The sequence below is a fragment of the Choloepus didactylus genome, chromosome 2, assembly GCF_015220235.1.
Source record: "Choloepus didactylus isolate mChoDid1 chromosome 2, mChoDid1.pri, whole genome shotgun sequence".
NCBI lineage: Eukaryota > Metazoa > Chordata > Mammalia > Pilosa > Megalonychidae > Choloepus > Choloepus didactylus.
The window spans coordinates 159,062,012-159,088,200 of NC_051308.1; the positions used below are offsets into that span (position 1 = coordinate 159,062,012).

The 26,189-nt window shown below is 41.4% G+C and overlaps 3 protein-coding genes across 8 annotated transcripts in view; 1 reads left to right on the forward strand and 2 right to left on the reverse strand.

Annotated features, from left to right (window-relative positions):
- LOC119527109 (uricase) overlaps positions 1-2,945 on the forward strand; it is a 101,528-nt gene extending 98,583 nt beyond the window's left edge. For both annotated transcript variants that reach the window (XM_037826769.1, XM_037826768.1), the window contains exon 8: positions 2,073-2,945. In XM_037826769.1, the coding sequence (XP_037682697.1) occupies positions 2,073-2,147 (75 nt within the window). In that variant the 3' untranslated portion in view covers positions 2,148-2,945. The remainder of the gene's footprint in view (positions 1-2,072) is intronic.
- A 15,163-nt stretch (positions 2,946-18,108) lies between these two features.
- The window catches only part of SAMD13 (sterile alpha motif domain containing 13), a 53,702-nt gene continuing 45,621 nt past the window's right edge, over positions 18,109-26,189 (reverse strand). For all 5 annotated transcript variants that reach the window (XM_037826772.1, XM_037826771.1, XM_037826773.1 and 2 more), the window contains one exon: positions 18,109-18,659. In XM_037826772.1, coding sequence (XP_037682700.1) covers positions 18,516-18,659 — 144 coding nt within the window. In that variant the 3' untranslated portion in view covers positions 18,109-18,515. The remainder of the gene's footprint in view (positions 18,660-26,189) is intronic.
- LOC119527110 (dnaJ homolog subfamily B member 6-like) lies at positions 22,644-23,690 on the reverse strand. Its single transcript, XM_037826770.1, has one exon. The coding sequence runs from the start codon at positions 23,688-23,690 to the stop codon at positions 23,067-23,069; it is 624 nt and encodes a 207-aa protein (XP_037682698.1). The 3' UTR covers positions 22,644-23,066.

The window sequence follows — 26,189 nt, forward strand, 5'->3', positions numbered from 1 at the left end:
ATTTGGAGTGGAGGGCAGAACAAGAGAGGGAAGGGGCCATCTATTAATATGGCTGTGCTGCTTTAGAATCATATCTCTTGGTGGGTAAAGGCCAACGAAGGGGTCTCCAGAAGATACTACATTCTGAGTCTGCTGACGCAGGAGCCTCAGTAGTCATCATTCCTCTGATCAGTCACCTTATTTCTGTTCTGCAAATAGCTACTGGTAGAGTCCACTTGGCTTTGCATTGCCATCAGCTGCAGCTGGAGCCTGGAGGGCGGTGTTGGGGAACAAAGGTCATTCATAGGTGTCAGTGCAGGTGACATAGAACCCTAAGTTGCAGGAGAGAGCACCCTTGATCCCATGTGCTGTTCATTCAGGAGAAAGGAGGAGAAGTACTATTTACTTCTCAGGAAGGAAAGGATGTTGACCACCAGAATTTCATTAATTGGAATGTCAAGTCCTTTTTAAATGATTATCTTCTAAAGGGCAAGAGAAGGACCTGAAAGAATTTCTTGCCATGTCCACCAGAGGTAAAACACATGGGCCCCCAAGCAGAAAAAGGATCAGACTTTATGACTGGATTGGAACAATACTCAGCTCAGGACCCTAGGCAGAGACAGGAGGGACTCCTTAGGGCCCCGAAGCCTCAGGCTAGCCCTAATCCCAGCTCCAGGGCTTGCTGGGGTGCTCAGGTCACAGGGTCCCTTCATCCAACAAGTCAGACTTGCAGATCTCTCCTGGAGCCCAGCCAGGGTCCTGGAGGCAGGAAGGCCCAAGTTCCTTCAGGTTAGGGCTCTGTATAAAGGCAGCTGGGTGGCTGAGCAAGCTTTCCCCATGTCTGTCCCCATCTTGGGGATGGCTCCTGCTGCTCTCAGGCTCTCACCCAGGAGGTGGGTACAGAGAGAAGTTATTCTAGTTTGCTAATGCTGCTGGAATGCAAAACACCAGAGATGGATTGGCTTTTATAAAAGGGGGTTTATTTGGTTACACAGTTACAGTCTTAAGGCCATAAAGTGTCCAAGGTAACACATCAGCAATCGAGTACCTTCACTGGAAGATGGCCAGTGGCGTCCGGAAAACCTGTGTTAGCTGAGAAGGCATGTGGCTGGCATCTGCTCTAAAGTTCTGGTTTCAAAATGGCTTTCTCCCAGCATGTTCCTCTCTAGGCAGCAATTCCTCAAAAATGTCACTCTTAGTTGCACTTGGGGTACTTGTCCTCTCTTAGCTTCTCCGGAGCAAGAGTCTGCTTTCAACGGCTGTCTTCAAACTGTCTCTCGTCTGCAGCTCCTGTGCTTTCTTCAAAGTGTCCCTCTTGGCTGTAGCTCCTCTTCAAAATGTCACTCACAGCTGCACTGAGTTCCCTCTGCCCGTCAGCTCATTTATATGGCTCCACTGATCAAGGCCCACCCTAAATGGGTAGGGCCACGCCTCCATGGAAATATGAAATCAGAGTCATCACCCACAGCTGGGTGGGGCACATCTCCAAAGAAACACTCAAGGAAATCTAATCAAAACTGATAACATCTGCCCACACAAGATTACATCAAAGATAATGGCGTTTGGGGGACACAATACATTCAAACTGGCACAGAAGTCAACACATGAGAAGCAGGAAGTCAGGACACTGACAACAGCAGAGAAGTGGCAGATGACAGAGCAGAAAGACAGAAGAATGGTAAAAGCCTGTCTGTCTGGAGCCATTTAGCATCAGGCTAACAGTAGACCTCAAATACTTCTGAGGGCCTGGCTGTATTACAGCATTGGACAATGATGGATGCTCAAAGTGAGTCATCAAGAAAAGGTCAAATTATAGTCACTACACTCTATTTAAACAGCAGGGATAGATAATGCATTTTAGGAACATTTATATCCCAATGATTATAATTTTTCAAAAACTCTTTAATTTTCTGGAAAATTGACTCATCTCTCAACTACGGCCAGAAAAATAAGGCATTACCATGCTTGAAGTAACTTTACTGGAGGGCATGTACTGCTTCCTGTTTAACAGGTTGCTGTTTTAATATTGATTCATAGGAATAGGGAGAGGGCTATTGTAATGCCTCTGAAGTTAACATGTGGTTTTTCTACAGGTCTTGCTACCTTTAGACAATCCATATGGAAAAATTACTGGTACAGTCAAGAGGAAGCTATCTTCAAGGCTGTGACATTGTTGCCCCCCATAGGAGTCTACTCTTGGCTGAGGAATCCCTTCCAGCCACTTGTGTTGAAGATTACAGCATGTACCCAGGCCGATTTTCAACATGGTAGATTGATTTACAGGGTTCCTTTTTCTCCTGCATGAGATAATCTATTCCTTCCACACCAAGCTCGGCAAGGTGTTTCCTAGATTAGTAATTCTAATGTTCATTGTGAATACGTTTACTTCAAAAATACTCAACATTATCAGGACAATCATAAATCAATATTTCTTTTTGATTGCCTTGTGTCTTCTTATCTTAGAGCAACTTAAGAATCAATTCTTTAAGCAAACAATCATGACTTCATGAGGGTATCATCAATTAATTTGTCCATACATTTAGGAAGCAAATATTCATTGTTTTCACCTTATTGATGCTACAACTTTACCTCTTATTACTTCAATTATACTGAATACTTGAATTTTTAAGACTGTTCTAGCATATGTATCATTGGGAGCTTATTTCTAATATGATAGTACTTTTGTGATTTTAATATATTGATTTTATGACTTTTACAACCCATAAAGACTATTCAGTACATGTTGGAGCATTGAAAATGTAATTTGTTTTCCTTTGAATAGTGCATCCCTTTTGCACAAAGGGCCATGTTTAATAAATGCTAAGTCGATATACAGATAGATGGATATACATATGGAAAGAAAACTAGAGACTATACATAAAAAACATCAACAATGATGATTTTTGTATGGTGGGATTGTGAGTGATTTTAAATTTTTTGCCATGTACTTTATGAATCTTTCAAATATGAACATGTATTGCTTTTATAAGCAGAGAAATATATTATGATGATTTAAAGATGCATACAGATTTGAGGGGTGATTATATCAATTGACTAACTCTACATTGTATATATACCATAAAGCTACAAAACTCATCATTTTAGAAACCCATGAAGAAAATCTATCCAGATATACATTCTAGATAACTTTCCTGAAGAAAGCCCACTTTTTAGAAATGCTTACATATGAACATTTAGTATTGTTAATTCTTCTGCTTCATTCACTATTATTTAAAGTTTTATTCACATACCATACAATCCATCCAAAGTGGTTTTCAGTATAATCACAGAGTTGTGCATTCATCACCAAAATCAACTTAAGAACATTCTCATTGCTAAAAAAAAAAAAAAATCCCATACCCCTTATACTGCCCCATTATTGAGACTTAGCATTGGTATAGTACCTCAGTTGCAATTGATACAAGAATATTGCAAAGTTACTGTTAACTATAGTCCATAGTTTGCATTGGTTGCATTTTTCCCAATTTATCATCCTATTATTAATAGCTTGTAATAGTGATGTACATTTGTTTTTGTTCATGTAAGTACATTCTTATGTTTGTACAATTAACCACAGTCATCAACCACAACCAGGTTCTCTATGTTATACAATCCAATGTTTTATCCTCTAGCTTTCCTTCTAGTGATATGCACAACCCTAAACTTCCCCTTTCAACCATAATCACATCCATATTTCAGCACTGTTAGTTACCCCTACAGTAATGTGCTACATCTCCTCTATCCATTTCCAAACATTCACAATCAACCTTATTAAAAATTCTGTACAAATAAGTATCAGCTCCCCATTCTCTATCCTCTATCTCCTGGTAACCTATACTCTAGATTTTAGCTCCAAGAGTTCACTCGTAAGAATTAGTTCATAGTAGTGAGACCACACAATATTTGTCCTTTTGGGTCTGGCTTATTTCACTCAACGTAAGTCCTCAAGATTCGTCCATGTTGTCGCCTGCATCAGGACTTCATTTCTTGTCACAGCTGAATAATATTCCATTGCATGTATATGCCACATTTTGTTTATCCATTCACCGGTTGCTGGACACTTGGGTTGTTTCCTCTTTTGGCAATTGCGAATAATGCTATGAACATCGGTGTGCAATCATTCACTTTTATACTACTTTTTCTTAAGAGGTAGCATTTTATAGTGGCTAACTGCACAAGCAGTTTAAATACTGGCTTCACCTCTTATCAGCTGTATGACAGCTTCCTTATCTGTAAAATGGAGATAAAAATGGAACATACCTCATAGGTTTTCTTTTTTAAGGAATAATTTGTATGGAAGTATTTGTACACGTCACATAGAGATTTCTATATAAGTGTTTGTTAAACGAACTAAATATCCTGCCACCTTCTTATTTGTTATTAGAACAGGTAGAATGTCGTCACTGGACTTTGTGGGTGAGGGAAGATGCTGGTAGCCATTCATAAGCAATTGCCTGCTTGGAAAGAAATGGGATAATTTGATAAGAGAAATTTTGTGCTACATTGAACACTCGTGCTACAAAATGTGCGTTTACATCATATAACTTGCATGGTCGAATGGCTGGTACATTTTGTTTCTTTGCTTAAGTTAATAATTATGTTCAAAGAGACACTTAGCATCCAACACAACTTTTCCGAAGACAAACAAACAAAATCAATTAGGCCCTCTCTTACTTAATGTTCTCTTGATCATGTGAGTTTTAGAAACGTATTTGCCAAGAGAAGAAGAAATCGATGTTAAAGCAGAATCCTTAGATGTGATCCTTATTGCAGCCTGTAGTATACATCTATGCATTTTGCTTCTCCTAAGCTCTTAAAAAATGTAACGGATTGCAAATGAGCTATGTAAGTTCTCTCCCAGGTGGGTGGCAGGAAAGCCTGTAGTCTGTGAAAATTTCAAGGACCTATTTGGTGAAGGATGTTTTCTTGTGGTTAGAATTATTAACTATGTGCTGAAAACCAGGCTTGGGGTTTAACCTGCTCCTTTCAGACATGTAGGCAAGCTGTGAACGATGAACACCTGTGAGGTAATTTGTATCAAAACACTTTCTAATCTCGTTATGGAAGATTGCAGGGATTCTCCTGCAATTTTCTGGGAAGCAGCACTGCTCTCACACCCACTCCCCTCTGCTTTTCTCCCTACCTTACTCCAGCCCGACCTCAAGTGCTTCACAGAGGAACAGTGCAGGTCTTTCTAGGCCATGTACTGCTTGGGAGGCAGTTTGCCTGGTCTCCAACGGAATAGGCCATCGTTTGGAGCTCACATTTTTGGTAGCCAAGATTCTGGCTAAGACTTGTTCCAAATCTTCTAAATTTCATCTCATAATTTGTCATAGAGATAGACAAAAACTGTGTCCTCTTTCTTTTCCTTTTTAGAGTCAGACTTAAATTCATACCATTCCTTATTTTTAGCAACCTGCTTCCTCTCTCTTTTTTCTCTCCAGTATAACAGAAATAACTTTTTTAGAGAAAGCACTTTACTTGTTTGTCATTGAAACATGATTTAACCTTTTAATCTCCTGCACGTTTTAACTAAAGAAATTTGTACTCTCCTCTAATCTCCACACCCTCTGTCCAGAAAGCATTTCCTTTCTTTGGGACTCTGTGCTAGATGGAGTTTGCCCTTTGTAGTCTCCTTTGCAAAACCATTGTAACTTCTGCTTCCTCACCTGCATTTATGAGGAAACTGAAGCTTATTTCTAAAGACATGGAGTTCAAGCCTTCTAACCAGACACCCTGGGTTCTTCCTGCTTGCAAATATTTGAAACTTAATCTCTTCGTATTTTTCATGGTCTTTGTTCTGATTTTTCTCAGAGCTCAGCTGCCTCTCATTCTTCTAGTTGCCCTGCTCCCTCTCAAAAATCTTAAAGTTTATTGGATCCTATTGAGAATATAATGGCTAAGGACCTTCTCCCCAGAAAAATGCTAATTTATATCTTTATAGGTACCTCACCCTCTGCTAAGGAAATAGTTTGCACTCTATCCTTAAACCATAAAGGATTCCCATAAAAATTTACCACAAGAGGAATATATTCAACCAAACGTGAAGAAAGGTACACTGATCACCTTGGCATGAGAAAGAGAAATAAGTGTATGCAAAATTAAAGAGAAGGATCCCAAGTATCTAAGTTTCTTGATGCTGCCGTAACAAATGACCACAGACTTGTGTCATAAACAACAGAAATTTATTCTCTCATGCTTCTGGAGGCCAGAAGTCCAAAACCAAGGTGTTGGCACGGCCACTCTCCCCCTGAAGGCTCTAGGGGGAATCTGTCCCTTACATCTTCCCGCGTTGATGGCTGTCAGCCTTCCTGGGCTTGTCACTGCATCACTCCAATCTCTGCCTCTGGGGTCACATTATCACCTCCTCTTCTGTCAACCCTCCCCTGCCTGGGCATCTCTTGTCATTGGATTTAGGGCCCACCTGGACAATCCAGGATGATCTCCTCATCTCAAGATCCTTGGGGTGGGGGGACCACCACTCAACCCACTACACCACAGAGGGACAGTAGGCTGCTTCTTGCAGGCAGCTATTCTGGTACAAGTATATATTGGATTTTTAGCTACATGAAAGCTATCATTCCCTTCAGGTCTGGGGTATGGCCACATCTCCTTGCCAGTTTCATCAGCTATATTTAAAAATATATATACGTACTTATATTTATATATAAAAATGTCAGCTATAGACATTTTTAAAAGGGTTGAAGAGCATGGCCTTTGGATCCAGATAGTGCTAAGACTTAGATTGGGATCCACCAATTACTAGCTGTGTGACCTTGGACAAGTTACTTACCCTCTCTACACCTCAGTTCTCTCATTCATCAAATGGGAATAGTAACAATACTTCCTGTGTTACAGGGTAACTGAGGATTAACTGAGATCATGCATGCATGAGTTAAAATGCTTTTGGTTGCAAGTAACTGAATACCTAAGTGTCCAATGGAAATGACATCATGTTTACTTAAGAAGTTTAAAGGGAGGCTCTCCTAGAATTGGTTTGGAAACTCAAGGATGGCATCAAGGACTCAGGCTCAAAGGATAGCCATCCTTTGCTCTGACATCCTCAGTGTGACCGCTAAATGAGTGATAAAGCTCCTCTTAAAGATACTGTGGTGAGCCACCTAGATCTCTCTTGGGATCAAAGCACTTATTGCCTCAAATGCCAAAAGTGTTGGCCTCTGATGGCTTATAGTTGAATGCCCTTAGTTGAAGGAAGCTGTCTTGCTCAAGTTGATACCTGCTCCCTGGAAGCAGCTCACATCCAGTGCCCAGTCAATGTGGGAGGTACAAAGTCCTGGCCCCCTTGCCTCGATTGGCACAACTCTGTGGTGCCATTCTAGCTCCAGAGCTCCTGATTGGATGAGGCCTCTGTTGCAACTGCATCACAGTTCAACTTCTCCCTCTGCCTGATCTGACTTCCCTCACTCCTCACAGGCATTGATCCAGAGAGCACTCCCCAAGAAACCTCTTCCATGCAAATCTTAGGGTCTCATTGTATTTTTCTTAGGGAAGCTGACTTGTGAGAGTTGATACCGGGCATCGTCTTAGGAAAGAGAATCTAAAATGAGATTTTGGAGGTGGATTACTGTTCCAGTTTGCTAATGCTGCCATTTTGCAAAACACTAGAAATGGATTGGCTTTTATAAAGGGGGTTTATTTAGTTACAAAGTTACAGTCTTAAGGCCATAAAGCGTCCATGGTAAGGCATCAACAATAGGGTACCTTCACTGGAGACTGGCCATTGGTGTCCGGAAAACCTCTGTTAGCTGGGAAGGCATGTGGCTGGCATCTACTTGCTCCCAGGTTGCATTTCAAAATGGCGTTCTCCAAAATGTCTCTGTATCAGCTTTTGGGGGCAAACTCTAGGCTAGTACCTCCAAAGCATCAGCAAAACTTTGTTTTCAATGGCCATCTTCAAAATGTCTCTGTAAGTTGCAGCACTGAATTCCCTCTGTCTGTGCTCTTATATAGGGCTCTAGTAAACTAATCAAGGCCCATGCTGAATGGGCCACACCTTCATGGAAATTATCTAATTCTAGTTATCACCTACAGTTGGGTGGATCACATCTCCATGGAAACAACCTAATTCAGAGGTTCCAACCTAATCAACACTGATAGGTCTGCCTCTACAAAATTGCATCAAAGATAATGCATTTTGGGGGCCACAATACATCAAAACTGGCACAATCACCCACTGGCCAACTGGCAATGAGGACCCCATCATTGGTAGTAGGTGGGGCCCTGGTAGGCCTCAGAATTTAGTTGTTAAAATTTTCACAGGAAGTGATTTGGGATCGGAAACAGGAGGAAGGGATTATACCAGCAGTGGCAATATCACATGTTTGAAAGGTTTAGGGAATTAGTTATTATAAGGACTATTGAGTTTGAGTGTTTATTGCAGGGACTATTAATGCATTGAAGGAAGATAATGAAAAGTGGAAGGAGATTGATAACCAATATTGGACAAAGAGTAAAGGCAAGACAGTGTTCTTGGCAGCCAGATGGGAAAAAAAGCTCAGGGTCGGACCAGGACTTAATTATAAGAGTAGCAAAGCCCCAGAGAAGATTAAATTCCCAACACTGTCAGAACTGCTATACTAAGGTCAAAGCCCTGAAACTGGTACACTTGAAATCTCCTCCCTGTTAAAAGATAGCACTACTCCCCTTGCTTGAAGGCAATGCAGAGTCTTCTGCCTGCAAAACAACACATGCCTTCTTGGGATCTATCCCTACCTCCCCTCCCCAGCAGATCTTTAAATAGAGTTGAAGCAGATCATAAACCTGCTAGAGACATGCTGAGCTGCTATGGGAAGAAAGGGTCTGTCAGCCAAAAGAACTATAAAGACCTACTCAGTATACACAGGAGCTGGAAGATTATATATGGGACTGGATCCTGAAGTGCTGGATAAAAGGAAGAAGAGAAGCAGTTTCCATTCACATGGTATTTTAGTATCCTAGGTTGCTTAAGAAAATACCATGACATGGTTTGGCTTAAACAATGGGAATTTATTCACTCACAATTTTGAGGCTGGGAAAATGTTCAAATCAAGGCTTCATCAAGGTGATACTTTCTCCACGAAGACTGTGGTGTTCTGGAGCTGGATGTTGGTGATCCATGGTTCCTCTGTCACATGTCAAGGCACATGGTGGGGCCTCCAGGTCTCTTCCTCCTCTTTCAGGTTCCATTTTAGCTTTTTGCCTCCTGTGGCTTTCCCTCTCTCTCTCTGAATTTCATTCCATTTATAAAGGACTCTAGTAATAGGATTAAGACCCATCTTGATTGAGGTGGGCCACACCTTAACTGAAGGAGCATCATCAAAAGGTCCTACTTACATGTTTTTCTGGGGCACATATGGCTTCAAACCACCACACATGGGATAGACAATGGTATACATTTGTGGTCTCACCCCCACTACATTAGTCAGTTTTTCTGGATTTCAGTGGTCTGTGGCAGGGGTTGGAAAAACCTGTCTCACCACCTGTTTGCGGGATACTGATTACGTGCTTCGACTTGGCGGGCCTGGGCTGGGGGACCTGATCAGCCCCTGGGGAGGGTGGTGGGCACGGGCGACAGCGCCCTCCACTGCCCCCCAGGCCTGAGAAAGTGAGGTCGGAGGCAGGCCCCATTTCCTCACCCAAAATACCACCGTTAGGGGAGGCTTGCCGGAGGGAACCGCCTTTTCCCCACCCCCTTATCTTGCCCGGACACTCCCCGTTGCCAGTGCAACTCCCATCACCACCAGTGCGCATACATTGTTGCCAGACACCGTTACCGGAGCAACTCCCGCCCCTTTTCAAACAACCTCCGCGCCCTCTCAGAACCAATCCTAGCCTTTATCCCCTCAGCATTGGCTTGTAACAACCCCTGCCCTCTATGCCAGCCTATATAACCTGTGCTCACCCCTAATAAACGCTCTTGGTTTTACCCCCCTGAATAAAGCCCCCCCCTTTTGTTCTACCCCTACTGGAGGAAGAGTGTCTTGTCTTTCCCTTCTCGCCGCCCTCCACACCTTGCACGCCTCCGCCGGGGACCGGGCCCAGTCCCCCGCCTCGCCCTCGCCTCCGGGAAAGAGCCCCCGCCGCCGGTACCCTCCGAGCAACGCCGAGAGCCAAGGGTTCAGCAACCGGCCGCCCCCCCCCCCCAGATAAATCAATGGTTTGGCTTAAACAATGGGAATTTATTCACTCACAATTTTGAGGCTGGGAAAATGTTCAAATCAAGGCTTCATCAAGGTGATACTTTCTCCACGAAGACTGTGGTGTTCTGGAGCTGGATGTTGGTGATCCATGGTTCCTCTGTCACATGTCAAGGCACATGGTGGGGCCTCCAGGTCTCTTCCTCCTCTTTCAGGTTCCATTTTAGCTTTTTGCCTCCTGTGGCTTTCCCTCTCTCTCTCTGAATTTCATTCCATTTATAAAGGACTCTAGTAATAGGATTAAGACCCATCTTGATTGAGGTGGGCCACACCTTAACTGAAGGAGCATCATCAAAAGGTCCTACTTACATGTTTTTCTGGGGCACATATGGCTTCAAACCACCACACATGGGATAGACAATGGTATACATTTGTGGTCTCACCCCCACTACATTAGTCAGTTTTTCTGGATTTCAGTGGTCTGTGGCAGGGGTTGGAAAAACCTGTCTCACCACCTGTTTTTGTAAATAAAGTTTTCCTGGAACACAGCCATGCCCATTCATTTAAGTATTGCACTTTCATGCTACAATGGCAGAATTGGGTAGTTGCAATAGTGACCATATGGCCCATAAAGCATAAAATATTTACTCTCTGGCCCTTTACAGAAAAAGTTTGCCATCTTCTGGTCTAGGCCATTCCAAGACATCCCCTCCAGAATAAAGGACAAATTATTGCATCTCAAACCTTCAACCACCAAGAAGAAAGCACAATGCCTTGTAGCTGCTTCAGGTTTTGAAGGCATCATATTCTATACTTGGGATTGGGAGTACTGTCCCAACCAATTTACTCAACGACAAGGATGGCTTCCAGCTTTATGTGGATTCCAGAGCAGTAAAAGGCTCTGTGGCACGTCCAGGCCATGGTGCAAGCATTCCTGCTGTTTGGGCTGTATGAATCAGCAGGTGTCTCTGCCTGGGAAAGATGCTGTGTGGGGCTTATGGCAAGCCCTAATAGGAAAATTACAACATGTACTCCTAGGGTTCTGGAGCAAGGGCTGAGAATAGCTGAGAAGTTATTCACCACCTGAAAAATAGCTACTGGTGTGTGACTGGGCCCTGTAAAAAGAGAACATCTGACCCTGGGACATCAAGTGCTCTTGTGGCCATGGCTGCTCATCATGAACTAGGTTCTCTCAGACCCACCAAGTATTAAGACCTTCTGGGCCCAGCTGCAATCCCTTGTAGGATGGAAATGATAGATCTGGAATCAGGCACAAGCAGGGCTATAGGGCACAAGTGGTAGCCTTATAGCAGGTAGCCCAGAGCCACATGTCATCCACCACTGTTTCTCCAGAACCTCCCACAGCTGTAAGATAAGATAGCACTTATGACAGTGGTAAGAGAAATCCTCCCAGTGGGTATAGCTTTGGGAAATGCACCAAAGGGTCATCAATTTTGTGTGGAAAGAGAAGTGGCCCTGGAATAAGAATACATATAAACTCATGTGGCAAATAGCTTAGTTGGTTGGTCAGGCACCTGGAAAGAAGAACAGAGGGAGATTGGAGAGAAGGAAGAGGCATGGACATATGGGAAAGAACACAAACTGTGAAGATCTTTGCATTGAATATTAATGTCCACCAAAGTTCATCAACCATGTAAGAGTCACTAACCAATTAAGTAGACAGAATGACCTGGCCAGCTGACATCAGCCAGCCTCTGCCATCAGCCACCACAGTGCTCATACAATGAGGTCATGAGTAGATTAGCCATGGTGGCAGGGATGGTGGCTATACCTAAGCCTAAAAAGTATGGGATCCTATTTTCAATGACTGATCATATTTGTTACTAAGAAATATCCAGCCTGCCAGCAGTGGAGATCAATATTGAGTGAGATCTTGATATGGTGCCAATCCTTGTGGAATACCAATGATGGTACAACTACTCTCATTCAACCCCCCATCAACGTTATGAGATTGATATTATGGAAGGAATGTTAGTTTCCTCCACACTAGTCATCTTCCTGACCTTGTTTAGCTGGATACATGACTGCCTGAAATAAAGATGACATTTCCCAACTGTTCTAGTCTGCTAATGCTGCCGGAATGCAAAACACCAGAGATGGATTGGCTTTTATAAAGAGGGGTTTATTTGGTTACACAGTTACAGTCTTAAGGCCATAAAGTGTCCAAGGTAACACATCAGCAATCGGGTATCTTCACTGGAGGATGGCTGACGGTGTCTGGAAAACCTCTGTTAGCTGGGAAGGCACGTGGCTGGTGTCTGCTCCAAAGTTCTGGTTTCAAAATGGCTTTCTCCCAGGACGTTCCTCTCTAGGCTGCAGTTCCTCAAAAATGTCACTCTTAGTTGTTCTTGGGGTGTTTTTCCTCTCACAGCTTCTCTGGAGCAAAAGTCTGCTTTCAACAGCTTTCTTCAAACTGTCTTGTGATCTGCAGCTCCTTTCTCAACTCCTGTGCATTCTTCAAAGTGTCCCTCTTGGCTGTAGCTCCTCTTCAAAATGTCACTCACAGCTGCACTGAGTTCCCTCTGCCCGTCAGTTCATTTATATGGCTTCATTGATCAAGGCCCACCCAATGGGCAGGCCAACACTCCATGGAAATTATACAATTAGAGTCATCACCCACAGCTGGGTGAGGCGCATCTCCACAGAAACACTCAAAGAATTACAATCTAATCAACACTGATAACATCTGCCCAAACAAGATTACATCAAAGATAATGGCGTTTGGGGGACACAATATATTCAAACTGGCACACTCACTGACCTCTTTTCCTCCTCTGCTGTGATAAAGATGGTAGATCTACTGACGTACTTATTCTGTGGAAGAGGGACACATTTTCTATTTGGAGATCGTCTGGCATCTCTAGCTTTTCTTGATTTCTCCCTAAAAGCAATTATAGAAAGGAGCACCCTTACCTGAGGTAAAGTGATATCAACATAGTTACCAACTAGTGGTTAGCCACAGACTTCTCCTGCTTTACTTACAAGATCCTCCATTATTTTGCCCCAGTACTAGGCTAGAAACAGCTGTTTACTTTGTGATTCTAAGACATAAGACAGCCACAGTCACCACATGAACTTGGATGTGATCATATTAATCTCTTTCTCTATAGGTACTGCCGCTACCAGCCTGAAATGCTACCCAGACTGCTTAATTGCCTATAGAGCTACAGCATGAAGCTAACAAGCTGTTCATTAATGCACCCATTGCTCTCTTCCTCCTTCCTGTGGCTTCTGTTCCTGACTTAGAAGCAGAATTAACAAGTTTTCTCCTAAGAGGCATATCTGTCTTGTTGCAGTCAGCTCTTTGAACATTTAACTTCATCATCCAAATCATTACTGAAAATATTTAATGGCTCTGGGCCCAGGCCTGACCCCTGCAGAGCCCATTTGCAGTGACAGTCAAAGGCAGATGAATCACCACCGGTAAGTACTTTTTGCATTTGGCTTCCAAATGTGGGAGTGGTTCGGCAACTGTGGGTCATTAGATTTTTCCAAATGAAATCCCTCCAAAGATATTTTTCACTGACACAAAGGACAGCGTGTGCCCCTTAGAGTGTATACAAAGCTCAGAGGGTAAAAAAAAACTCTATGTTCATGTCAGCTATCTGTTGACAGAATGAGGAGATTGTCACCAATTAGTCTTTCTTTCTTCCGGTTCATCATGCACACTAGGTATCCAAAATGATGCTCACATCTGCTGCATGTTCCAATGCAATATACCAGCTTATTTTCTTCTCAAATAAATCTACTTGCAATCTCTAGTTACTGAACTAACTTACTCTAAGGAGACTCTCTGGGTATTCCTTGCTTTGGATCAGGGGGTCTAAAACTCAAAATGCCTTCAGGGTCCAGACAGTTAATGGAAAAGTGTGAAGTTGCTGGTTGTAAGACATTAGGGAATAGAAGAGGCTGTAACAAATTAGAACTTTAGGCCCTCACCTAGAAGAATGCAAAAGTAGTTTAAAAAACAAATGCACATATTGCACTGGTCAGCTGAGATTCCACTGAAAAGAGGCCAGTTTTTGACCTCTCCTTTCAATCAATCCTTTAACTTTCCCTTGTAGGGTCCACATCTGAGATTCAAACGTGGGGTATAGAAAGGGGGTAGAGTGGCAATTATTATTTTAAATCCCTCTTGGAGATTCTGATATCCTGAGTGTCCCTCCAGTTGAGAATAACATAAATTCTACATTAAATAGTTCATAAATCTTTGCCATAAAATATTGGCATCAGGGCATGCTCATTTCACTCACATTCATGATGTGCTTCTCTACATAGAGTGTGTATTTGCTACTAGTTACAGACCCAGATGGCTCTAGTAGAAATCCAATGTGGTCTGAGAAGAAATCAGCCATCTCTGGCCTTTACAGCTATTTGGAGACAAAGGCTACCTACCTTCCTGAATTTCAAGTACTCCGCGGCCTGTTTTGATCATGCTGCTTTTCCCCTGAGCAGGTGAGAATGAAAGTGCCTTCCATTATTGCCAAGCCACTTGGGCCTGGCTGTCATAGGCCTTTATTCTGGGTGTCGAGAAGGCAGACTATCTTTACTTTGGTCATTTTGCCCAAAAGCTGTCAACAGAGGCTGAAGGAATAATTTGATCCCCTTCTGTTTGCTTTTAAATTAGATATTTTCCTTATTTTTTTCCAAAAAGAATTTATAAAGCAGTACCTGAAGCTTAGTTGAATTAGCTTGGAGTTATTGAACAAAGCTCTCAATTGTTGTGAGAGGTGACAATGTTAAAAAAAGGTCCAGGGAATGAAGGGAGTGTGAACCCAAGTTTACATATGGAGAAAGATGCAGAAGACACTTTCAGTGTCATTTACTCAGAGTGTACAATGCTGGCTGATAGTAGAGCAGCAAATCCTTTCTCCTTTGCCTACAAAATAATGGAACTTTTAAATATTAGCTGGGTCCATGGTCTCTAAAGAAAAAGAAGAGGATTTCACAGTTTCTCTGGCAGCTTAAGTGTGACAATGTGACTGAATTCTCGTCAAAAATGTATAAGAGGAAGGAGTATGCATAATTTCTTGGAAGTGTCTAATTTAAAGGGAGGAGTTGGGGTATGACGTTTCTAGCATTCACAGCCAAACCTATTCCAAACTAATACAGAAGGTATCAGGTTGGATGCACATAAGCAGGGCTCAGGCATTCCTCATATGATCCCTCTGACATAGAGAGGGTTCAAAAATCATCCCCATTTTACTGGTGGGAAACTCCTTTACAAAGGTTAATCACATTTGTCATTCCATATTGCTTCTACTTGATCTCTCATGCCTTCTTTCCCACCCAAGTCTTGAGCCAGGCAGTGCTCACCTTTTGCCTCTGTCACTCCTCAAAGCACTTGCCTATATTTTACTTTGCATTGTTACTTATTTGTGTTTACCTGCCTCAGATAGGACTTGGGAATAGAAAATGTCTCTTTTGTAATCCTCTCTCTAATTTATAGTGCAAAACAAAGCATTCCTTAAACTTTGGACACTCTATAAGCTCCATAATTGTTGAATTAATTTAAAATGCACTCTTGAACCCCACTCACTATACTGTTTCCTATGTTTTTTCTCACTCATCTTCAGTCTTCCTATACTTTAGAGAAATTATCTCCACAGGGGAATGAATTACAACACCCTTGAAAATGGGATTTGAGGAGCAGGAGGAAAGAACTTCAGGAAAGTACATGAACTCTGCAAATTTTGAATGTGGGAATATGAGCTTTTGTTTAGAGGGAAGGCCAATGGGTTATGGGTTGAATTGTGTCTCCCCCCCCCAAAATATGTTGGAGTTCTAACCCCCTGTACCTCAGAATGTGGCTTTATTTGCAAATAGGGTTATTGCAGATGGACTTACGATGAGGTCATATTGCAGTAGGGTGGGCCCTTCATCCATGATGACTGTTGTTCTTGTAAGAGAAGAAACACAGAGACTGACACGCCACGGAGAAGACCATGTGAAGATGGAGGCTATTTTCATTTCCTTGCTAGTAAAACAAACACCATGTAATGGGTTGGCTTAACCACAGGGATTTATTGGCTCACGGTTTCAGACTTGCTTCCTCCGAGTTGGCATCTTCTGGCTGGTCAGCAATCTTTGGGGTTCCTGGCTTTTCTGTCACATGGCAGTGCACAGGGTGATGCCTTCTCCTTTCTCCTCTGGGTTCTGTTGACTTCCTGTGGCTTCTCTCTCTGTGTCTGAATTTCATTCTGCTTCTAAAGGACTCCAGTAATTCATATTCAATTAGTCACCTTAAACAGAAATAAAGTCTTCAAAAGAGCTTTTTTAAAATGGATCTACAGGGCCCAGGGTTGGGACCTGAATATGCCATTTGGGGGGACAGGATTCAATCCCCAAGAGAGGCAGACTGGAGTTATGCAGCTACAAGCCACCGAATGCCAAGAACTGCTGGCCACAACTAGAAGGTAGGAAGAGCAAAGAAGGCTCATCCCTAGAGATTGCCCCTACCAAGATCTTGAGTTCATACTTCTAGTCTCCAGATCTGTGAAAGAGTAAGTTTCTGTTGTTTTTAAACTACCAGGTTTCTGGTAATTTGTTAGGACAGGTCCTTGTGATTGTTAGGTTCATGTGTCAACTTGGCCAGGTGATGGTGTCCAGGTGTCTGGTCAAGCAAGCACTGGTCTAACAGTTACTACAAGGACATTTGTGGCTGGTTAATAAACCAACAGGCTGGTTTATTAAATCATCAGTCAATTGGCTGCAGCTGTGACTGATACCTCAACAAAGAGCGTGTCTTCCACATTGAGAGAATTCAATCAGCTGGATTTAATCCAATCAGTTAAAGACTTTTAAGGGAAGGAGAGGGAGGACCTTCACTTCTTCTTCAGCTAGCCAGCGAAGCACTTCCAGAGGAGTTCATTGAACACCTTCGCCCAAGTTGCCAGTTTGCTGCCTGCGCTATCAAATTTGGACTCATGCATCCCCACAGTTGCGTGAGACACTTTTATAAAATCTTATATTTACAGATATGTCTTGTTGGTTCTGTTATCCTAGAGAACCCTAACTAATACAATCCTAAAAAACAAATATGGCATTCACTGAAATTTTTTTTAAAATCATGATCCCCACTGGCCTAAAACAAATAAAGAATTCTTGGCTAAAATGATACCTAAAGTTGGTTTTAGGGTAGGAGTAAGAGAAAGAATGAGGCCTACTTGGTTGATTCAGTTTATAAAGAGGATAAATTCACACATATGTCCATATAATTTCTATGTCTAAAGTCTTTTTTTTTTTTTTTTTAAGGTTTAAATTTCTCTTCATGGCCTCAAGGAGATAACTTATCTCTTAATCCCAACAGAAGCAACCAAATAGAAAAGAATAAAAATACACTGGGAATAAACTGAAGCAATGCTTTATTGTGATCACAAAGCACCAATTCAACAAGGCATTGACACACAGAGATTGAACAAATGTCTCTTTGAACAGAGATGTAACAAGCCCACTTTTTCAAGTTTTTGAAAACAAGTACTCAAACCAGGAATCAAACAAAGCATCAGAACAATTAAAAAAATATTACACCATCAGGAAGGAATATATGTATAAAAATATTCTGTACTAGGAACAAGGCTTTTTGATCTATAACTCTTGGCAAATTTCTTCAGAAACAAATTATTACAAATACAAACCATAAAGTGAAAAAAATGCTTTCTTCAGAAACAAAGAACCAATTTAAAAGCAAATCTACGCAGAAAATACCATCACCCCCTGTGAAAGCTAGGTGAATATGGATGGATATCCCCAGTACACAACAGAGTTTCTCTTTTCAGAGCTACAGTTCTGCTCCTGAAGGGGTCGTGATGCATGTTTATTTCAAACACTGCAGCATATCCCAATGAAACCTTAAAAAGGTCGAGTGGAGGACCCTCTCTAAAAAAGGGTGTTGGCAATTCCATCCAAGTAACACAAACTGCAAGGAGCAGAGGAATTCGAGGAAGACAGCAATCCTTTTATCTTTTCTACCCCCCCCCCCCCAGTTGTCTTGTTTTTAATCGTCCCAAGTCTGTAACCAAAAGATGTCCATCTCTTTAAATTCTTTAAAAAGGATTTTGGGTAAGCTATCCATGAAGAAAGGAAGAAAATCCTTATGATCTCAAAGCTTTTGTGGGAAGGGGTATCTAATTGTGTCAAAAATAATACTACTTGACAAATTCCATAAGAGAAACAGTCCTGTCCATATCGTGTCCTCGCTCCCCTGGCTGAATTCAGGTCAGCCGATGGATTGCCTAGTCTATCCCATAGGATAACGTTTTCATTTGATTGAATTCTTTACATATACACATGTATGTATTCTGTTCACAAAGTTTCATCACATGAAACTAAATTATGTAATTGTTTATTTTTTGAGGTCGAAGACCCCAATTGACTGTACTATGAAGGGTTGTTCTTTAAATGCTTTGTTTGCAGAGGTTTTACATGATACTCGTAGATTTTCAGAGCAGGCCCCAATTTTAACTGAAGTCCTGTCAACACGTCATTCCTTGTCATCAATAGCAGAGATTTTCCATCAATTTCCTAGAATAGAAGCAGAGGGTAAAGCCAACATGTAAGTCCAAAAGCTCAAGGATAATGAAGAAAGGTTTTCTTTAGAAGTTCAAAGGAAAAAGTCATATTGATTGTCCCCAAGGTTAAAACATTACATTGTTAATTCTGCCAAAAAGAAAGAAAAACAAATTTATTTTTCTATTTTTATCTTCCATCTCCTCCTTGTATTTTTGGATTAAATATAATCTACTGCTGATCTTGTTTCCAAACACACATATTACATCTTAGAAAACTAAACGCAAGCTTGGAGCCTGTATCCTTAAAGATTAAAGATGTTGCTTCCTAAAGGAATAATGACACTTTTTATTTTTAAAATATGTTAAAATTTACGCAGAGTTTTTTGTATATTTAATTCCTAAAACATTTCTATTACTTAGGAAGAGAACAGAGCATCATCCTCATTTTATAGGCAAACCATAGATCAAGCAAGAAATTAACCTGCCCAAGATCAAAATGTTAGGAGAGGGTAGCATAAGATTTGAACATTCATCTGCCTACAGTCAAAGTTGATGTTCTTTTCACAACCCCCTTCTGCTTCTCTTGACACTGAGAAGTAAATATGTACTGTCCAGATGGTCCAATTGGGACTAGTGTTTTAGGTTTCTTAGAGTGTTGTCAATCACAGTGGGCACTGGTCACCCTCTTTGAACTTGTTTCCTGTTAAGAGGTGGACCAGTATACCACCCCGACCTGAAAACTAACTTCTCCATGCTGAGGGTGCCTACCTCACTCCCTCACTCTCAATAGATTCTCAAGATTCCAAAAATGGTGGAGAGCGGTAGGGACCTTGCCAGCTGCAAAATTCCCTCCCCTGTTCTGCTAAGTCCACTCCCTAAACACTTCCCAACCACGAACCTTCACTCCAGGTACCTTGAAGACTACAAAGCTTTGAGATGAAATAAAAACAGGCTTCTCACAAAAGAGAAGAGGACCCCAAATAGGTAAAGTGCTTTGACACTTTTGGAAAGGAAGCAACTGAGAAGAATGCAGAATGCTGCCTTCTTTTTGTTATTGTTTATAGTGGGTAGAACTTGAGCTGGTTCTTAGGGCACCGGGTGTGCATGATTGTTGAGTCTCAGTGTTGGGGATTGAATCATGACTCTCCCAGGAAAGCATTTTCAATTTTTAAGTCCTAACTCCCGATCCTGTGGGTGTGAATCCATTTGCAAATAGGATCTTTAAAGATCCTACTTAGATGAGGCCAAATTGAATCAAGTGGGCTTTGGTCCATATGACTGGAGTCCTTATAAGCAGAGGAAATTCAGACATGGTCAGTAGAAGTCAGAAGTCAGCAGAAACCAGAGGGGCAGGCACAAGGAGAGAGAAATGGTCACATAACGGAGGAGTGCTAGAATGTTACAGACTCCAGGAGGAGGCAAGCCCAGCAAATAGCTTGATTTTGGACTTCTAGCCACTAAAACTGTGAGATGATAAATTCCTGTTGCTTAAGCCAACCAGTGTGTGGTATTTGTCACAGAAGCCGTGGCAAACTAAGACACCCAGCATATCTGTTCCTGATTTTATCTGTTCCATATACTTCTGGACCCACCTTCCCCATCAAAAGACAAGAGGACCCAGTGAGCAACAAGAACGGACTCCTCTCCTGTACCATCCCAGAGGGGGCCTTTCCTCCAAATGCTCTCATGTACTTTGTCAGGCTGTGAAGAAAATGTGATTGAATGCCTGAGAGTGCAGGAGAAATAGCATTAGGCTAGGGGGTTGAAGAAATACTCACTTTTTGACCTTAGGCAAGTCCCTTCCTTCTCTGTTTCCTCGGTGGGTAATGTGGGATATTGGATTTCTGAAAGGATCTCATGAGATACTGCTCTTGCTAATGCTCCCTGAGCTAAGAGTTACACAAAGGGCTTCTCATCCCTTTTGCCATCATCGACCAGATGGATGGTGGGCCCTCATTTCACTTGTAAACCATCAACCAGAGCAGAAGAACAACGAATTACTTCAAACGTGTCTATGGAAACATTTACTTTGTCAGGTACTAGAAGGCAAAAGTCACACATTAATTTGTGAGTGACAACTATTAATCATAGTTTTGTTTTTTTTTTTACCATAGTAAAAAAGCAGTTGATTGATATGGCAAGAGTGGACAATTATTTTTAAGGACATACAAAATTACTTTCTAATCCTAAAGTATTTTTTTTCTCCTTAGGTAGCTAATAATCCTAAAGATTGCTCATTAATGAAGTCACAAGTTTGAGATTGGCAGATGGGCTTTGAATACCTGGAAACCATGGTAGCCAGTCTGAAGACATTGTGAGGTCATTGAATTATAGGCTACTTCAAGGCTCTCTCTGTCCTGAGCCTGAGGTAAACACTGACTCACTTGCAATGTCTTAAAAAACAGCACAGCCCTTCCTGCTCTCCATCTTTCCTTTGCTGTTGTTTGCTCACACTTAACTTTCTACAGATTTTAAACAGGCAGTAGCAAGAGATGACTGCTTTCATTTCTATATAAGAAAACATGCTTGACTAATGGAAAAGCAATTTAAAAAAAAAATTTGCTAGCAAAAAGTCTTTCTACAACTCAGGTATTCTGTCAAAAGCCAACAATGTCTATGGAAAATGCTGAAATTTGAACTTTACTCCAGACAAAATGGAAAATCATGTTTCATGCTCCAATCCGATATTCCCTTTGTTTAGTAGCCACAACTACAGCTCACCTCAGGCCAGGGTGATAAAAGAAAGTTCCATCTAGAAGTCTCGTTTTTAAAAATTTGAAAAAATATATAGTTAACTAATACATAGAACAAAGTTTTCCTCTGAAACTAAGACTATTACAGCTCAGGTAAAGGAGAGCGGAATATGCTGTAATGGAAATGTGAGCCCTAGGGCAAGGCAAACCACGGTCTGTGACTGTCTCTACAACTTACCGTGTGACCATAGGTAAGTTACTTCACTTCCCGGAGCCTCAGTTTCCTCACTTGTAAAACCGGAATAACCCCTCAAAGGATTTTGGAGATTACAAATGATTCATGTAAAGTACCTAGGACACTGCCTAAATTTATAGGCTTGGGAAGAAAAGGAATGTGTTCCAATTGCAAATCTGCCTTCTGTTCCCCTTCCGGAAGTGCTCAGTCTCTGAATGCTACCCCTTGCCAGAGGGAACATGCATATTCCTGTTCAAATTCAGAGGTTCTAACGCAGATGCCATCAGTAACTATCTACAAGGAACAATTCCTCCAGATCCCAGTCTATTCATTAGTAAAAACGAAGGGGTTGGTGTGTAACCAATCCCAGCTAATTGGAAAAAAAAATCCCATGATTTTTGCATGTATATCATGATTAAAGTCAAAGGAAAGAGATAATTATCTCAGGATACTGTTCTCATTCCAGTGTTAAAGGATAATCACTTGTTAGCTTCAGGGAAACTTTTAACATTGATTCTGGCTTCATGTTAAATTATTTACCCTTCAAGTTCCTATTGGTAATAATGTGCAAAATGTTTGCATACTTAATAAGTTCCGGCAAGTACTCATGCATTGAAGTAAGGGTTTAGAGATGTTAGGATGCTAGATTTAAAAATAACAAATGAGTAGGGTCCACAGATATTATAGCTCAGTAAATAAGTACCTTAGAGTAAGGCATTGTTTCACCACTTATTAAGTGGGGCCTGGGGCATTAACAATCTCTCTAAGCCTTATTTCCTTATTTATATGACATATATTTCCCACTACCGGGGGGAAAAGAAGATACTTTATTTCACTGCTGAAAGAAATATTGAGATAACATACATGAAATAGAATTCCTGACATCTACTAAGCACTCAATAAATCTTAGTTATTAAAAAAAAACTGTAAAGAATCTTAGCCCATTTAATTTTCATTTTTCCTCTCTGCTAACATTATCTATGCCTAGGTATCTCTTTCAGTTGGGCCTACTTGTGATTTTGCCCATTGGAAAGAAAGGAGATGAGGTGGGAAGACAGGAAGCAAAAAGAAGCAGAAAGAGAAAAAAAGTAGCCATTGAGAAAGGGGCAGCTGGGTAATAAAAGGTGGGGGGAGGGGCTGAAGGGAAGTCAATGGATTTATAGTGATAAGGCTGTGAAACTGACTCAGAAGGCCATTTTTGTGGCAATTCTCTCCTTTCCCTAATAGGGAGTAGGTGAAAAGAAGGCTCAGTGTTGTCACCAGGCTTGGGCTGGAAACCCAGCCCTGCTGCTTATGAGCTTCTTGTGTCAACATCTGGCCCATTACACGCCTCCTCTGTGAGATGAGAGGTTTGGACTAAGGTGACCGCTGTCCATCCCACTTCAAAACAGCCTAAAATTCCATTTCTGACTTTGAGAAGCATCAAGACTCACCAGCTGGATTTGAAAGTCTTCCTGTTAAAGAACACTCCTTGCTCATCAGGTGGAGGAACCTAATGAGATAGTCTTCCTTTTTCCACTTCAAACCCCTCCCTTACATTTTCTATCACTTTCTTTGTGACAACTCTCTTGCCGTTCACTATCTGGCTACAAGTGGTGACCAGTCTGAAGTTTCCCATTCCGCTGCTTACGAAGGGCACAAATGTCCTGGAGGAAGGGGCACTTGGTCTGGAGCCCAGGGATACAAAAGTAGAAAATCCTGTGTCCAACAGAGGGGTCACATCAAAGAAGGAGGCGTGGAACAGCCCAGCCCTACGCACACGGCCAGTGGAAAAACAATCTCCTGAGAAGAGGTGTTCATCTTCAAAGTCATTCTGAAAGATGCTGTGTGGCCTCTTAAATGGCAGTTCCTTCTCCAAGTGGTTTTCCTCTCTGCCGTCTCCTCTGTTTCCCCTTTTGAAGTGGTTTTCTCTGGACCTGTCATAGTTACTGCGCTTCTTGGCATCAGACAGGACCTCATAGGCTGCTGCTACTTGTTTGAATTTCTCCTCAGATGCTTCCTTGTTCTCTGGGTTCTTGTCTGGGTGTACCTGTCGTGCTAACTGGTGATAGGCCTTTTTAATATCAGAGGAGGAAGCATCTTGAGGAACCCCCAGTATTTTGTAGTAATCCATCATCTTTCTTCAAGGGGCCTTTCCTCACCAAGGCACAGAGTTTATTTTCTGAAGAATTTCCACATAACTTCAAAAAGGAAGATGGTGAACCATTCATCTATACCAAGACCTGTTGAATCTTATCACATGGTTCTTGGTTCTGGGGAGAAATTACTTTTTGGTGTATGTACCCTCCACACAATCCCACCCTGCCCCACCCCTTGTAGCTCATTATGGGTAGAGTTAACTATGATCTCAAAATTCTCAGCCAATGACCTTCAGCTGATGCAGCGCTTGCCTTGCAAGCCTATCGGTGGAAAATTTGGGATGGATGATATGCAGATCGGGGAGGCTTCACCTTGTTTGAAAATTAATGTGTTAGCACAGAGAAACTGTATGTGTGGCTCAAAAAGGAGTCTTTAGCTCATCTGTTAAAGTAATAGTAATAAGCAAAATGGGTCTTGCACTTACTTCAGAAACAAAATTCATTTTGGCTCCTTGTGAAGGTCAATGCTTTCAGTGACCTCATGGGTATCTCTCCATTTACTTAATATTTGTTGGTGGCGCATGGTGGGTGATAAAGAGACTCTATAACAAAAAAATTATGATTTTTACACATTTCTGGTAAAGGAAAAAGAATGAAACTCATTTCATCAAATGAGAAAACTGGGTCCCAGAGATTTAACAAAGGATAGATTTAGGGATCAGAATTAGAATCAAGGACCTCCTATGTATTGTCAGATAAGGCTTCTTCAGATGATCTTTTAAGGTGAACCTTTTTGACATTTATCTCTGGATAACGAAACCTAAGTAGCAACATTAAAACAGCAAACACTTTAAAAATGACTTTAAAGCCCAAGTGTACCAGGGGCTTCTGTCTGCTCTTTTTCCAGGTCACACAAACCACACAGTTCCCAGATTCCCTTGTCATCTGGTGTGGCCATGTCTAAGTTCTGGCCAATGGAATGTGAAGGGCAGCGATGTGCACTTCTTTCAGGCCCGGCCTGAAAGAACCATCCATGCATGCTCCTCCATGCTCCTTCTCCTTACAGTAACTGGATTTCAGTATCTAGGTGGTTTGACAGCCTCTGGTTGAAGATGACAGAGCTTCATCAGCCTGGGTCTTTGAATTACAATAAAGCAGAACACACCCACCAATCACCCGGTCTATTTATATGAGCAAGAAATAAACTATTATATAATTAAGCCACCATATATGTTTTCATTTACTTGGGACGGAGTTAGTCTACTCTAAATCACCAACCACTTCAACAATTTCATCTTCACTTTTAGTATATACTCCTATAATGTCATTAACCAGAAGAGGCCTATCTCTGCAACTTCGAAAGCCCAATATCCTATATTATCTCTCACTCCCATTCCACCCAGTTTTTTCAATTCAGCTCCAGGGTCATGGGTCTCCTTCATACTCTTTCGTACCAAGTCTGAACCCCATGGTTGCCCAGGGGAACCACTCTGTTACTAGGCTTCTCAAATTCTTAGGCTCCTGGCCTCCCATTGCACCCACTCCACAACAAGTAAATATAAGTAGTGCCATATCCCTGGCTGTCTTAGAGTGTTTTATAATTGTTCTCATTTCACATGACTGATTTAAACAACTATTTGAGTACACTGGTTTGTTGAAATATGTTCTATTTCAATAAAAAACTCAAAGGATTGTTTCATGATCAGTTCTGCTTTCTATTCTCTTGGCTATTTCCTTATTGTTAGCATAACCCATTTGCTTGTTATTTTAATCCTTTTCTAAATTTTTGTGGGCTGAAAGGACTTTCCCACTTCTGCTGCTCATTATGCTATAAAATATTTTAAGCCTTTCAGTAGCCTCTAACTGTTAAGAAATAATCAGGTTTCAAAGCAACTTGTATATTTCTAGTACTCAGAATTATAAATGCTGATAAATTAATACATGTTATTTTTAATGTGTGAGGTTTTAATCCATCTAATTGAGAGCTGAATTTATCATGAAGCTAATGATGCTTAAGCCTCACCTTAGCAATACTGTATTCATAATTTTGTAATTTTTCCTCCAAGGAAGACCCTTAGAATACTATGAGCTTCAAGTCCCACACATCTGGATTTGTCCCTGGTTTAACTGGAAATATCCATCCAGAATCACTACACCTAAAATACAACAGGCCATGACATAGGACACAATGCCCACAGTTGCTCCGATTGCCCTCCCTACTTTTCTCAATTTTGAAGTAGTTACTGCCACTTGCCAATTTTTACCCATAAGAAATTCTGTTTATCTTTATTAAGTCAGTGACCACAAAATTAGCAATTATTCATCTGAGAAGAAATGTTGGTCTTCGTGTTTCAAATGAATGATTTAAACAACCAGTTGGATATTTCAGAGTAAAAACTATTCTCATTCTCATGGTTTGGGGAAAGCGAAGAGATAACAGAATAAAATTGCCACCACGAGTTGTATGTTATTTTGTCATGATACTCTGAGAAAAAAAATTATCTCAGAGATATACATTGTTCTAGAAACAAAATCAC

Bases quoted from the DNA above. Each gene is read 5' to 3' on its own strand.
- LOC119527110 (XM_037826770.1), bottom strand. From the start codon at position 23,690: ATGATGGATTACTACAAAATACTGGGGGTTCCTCAAGATGCTTCCTCC.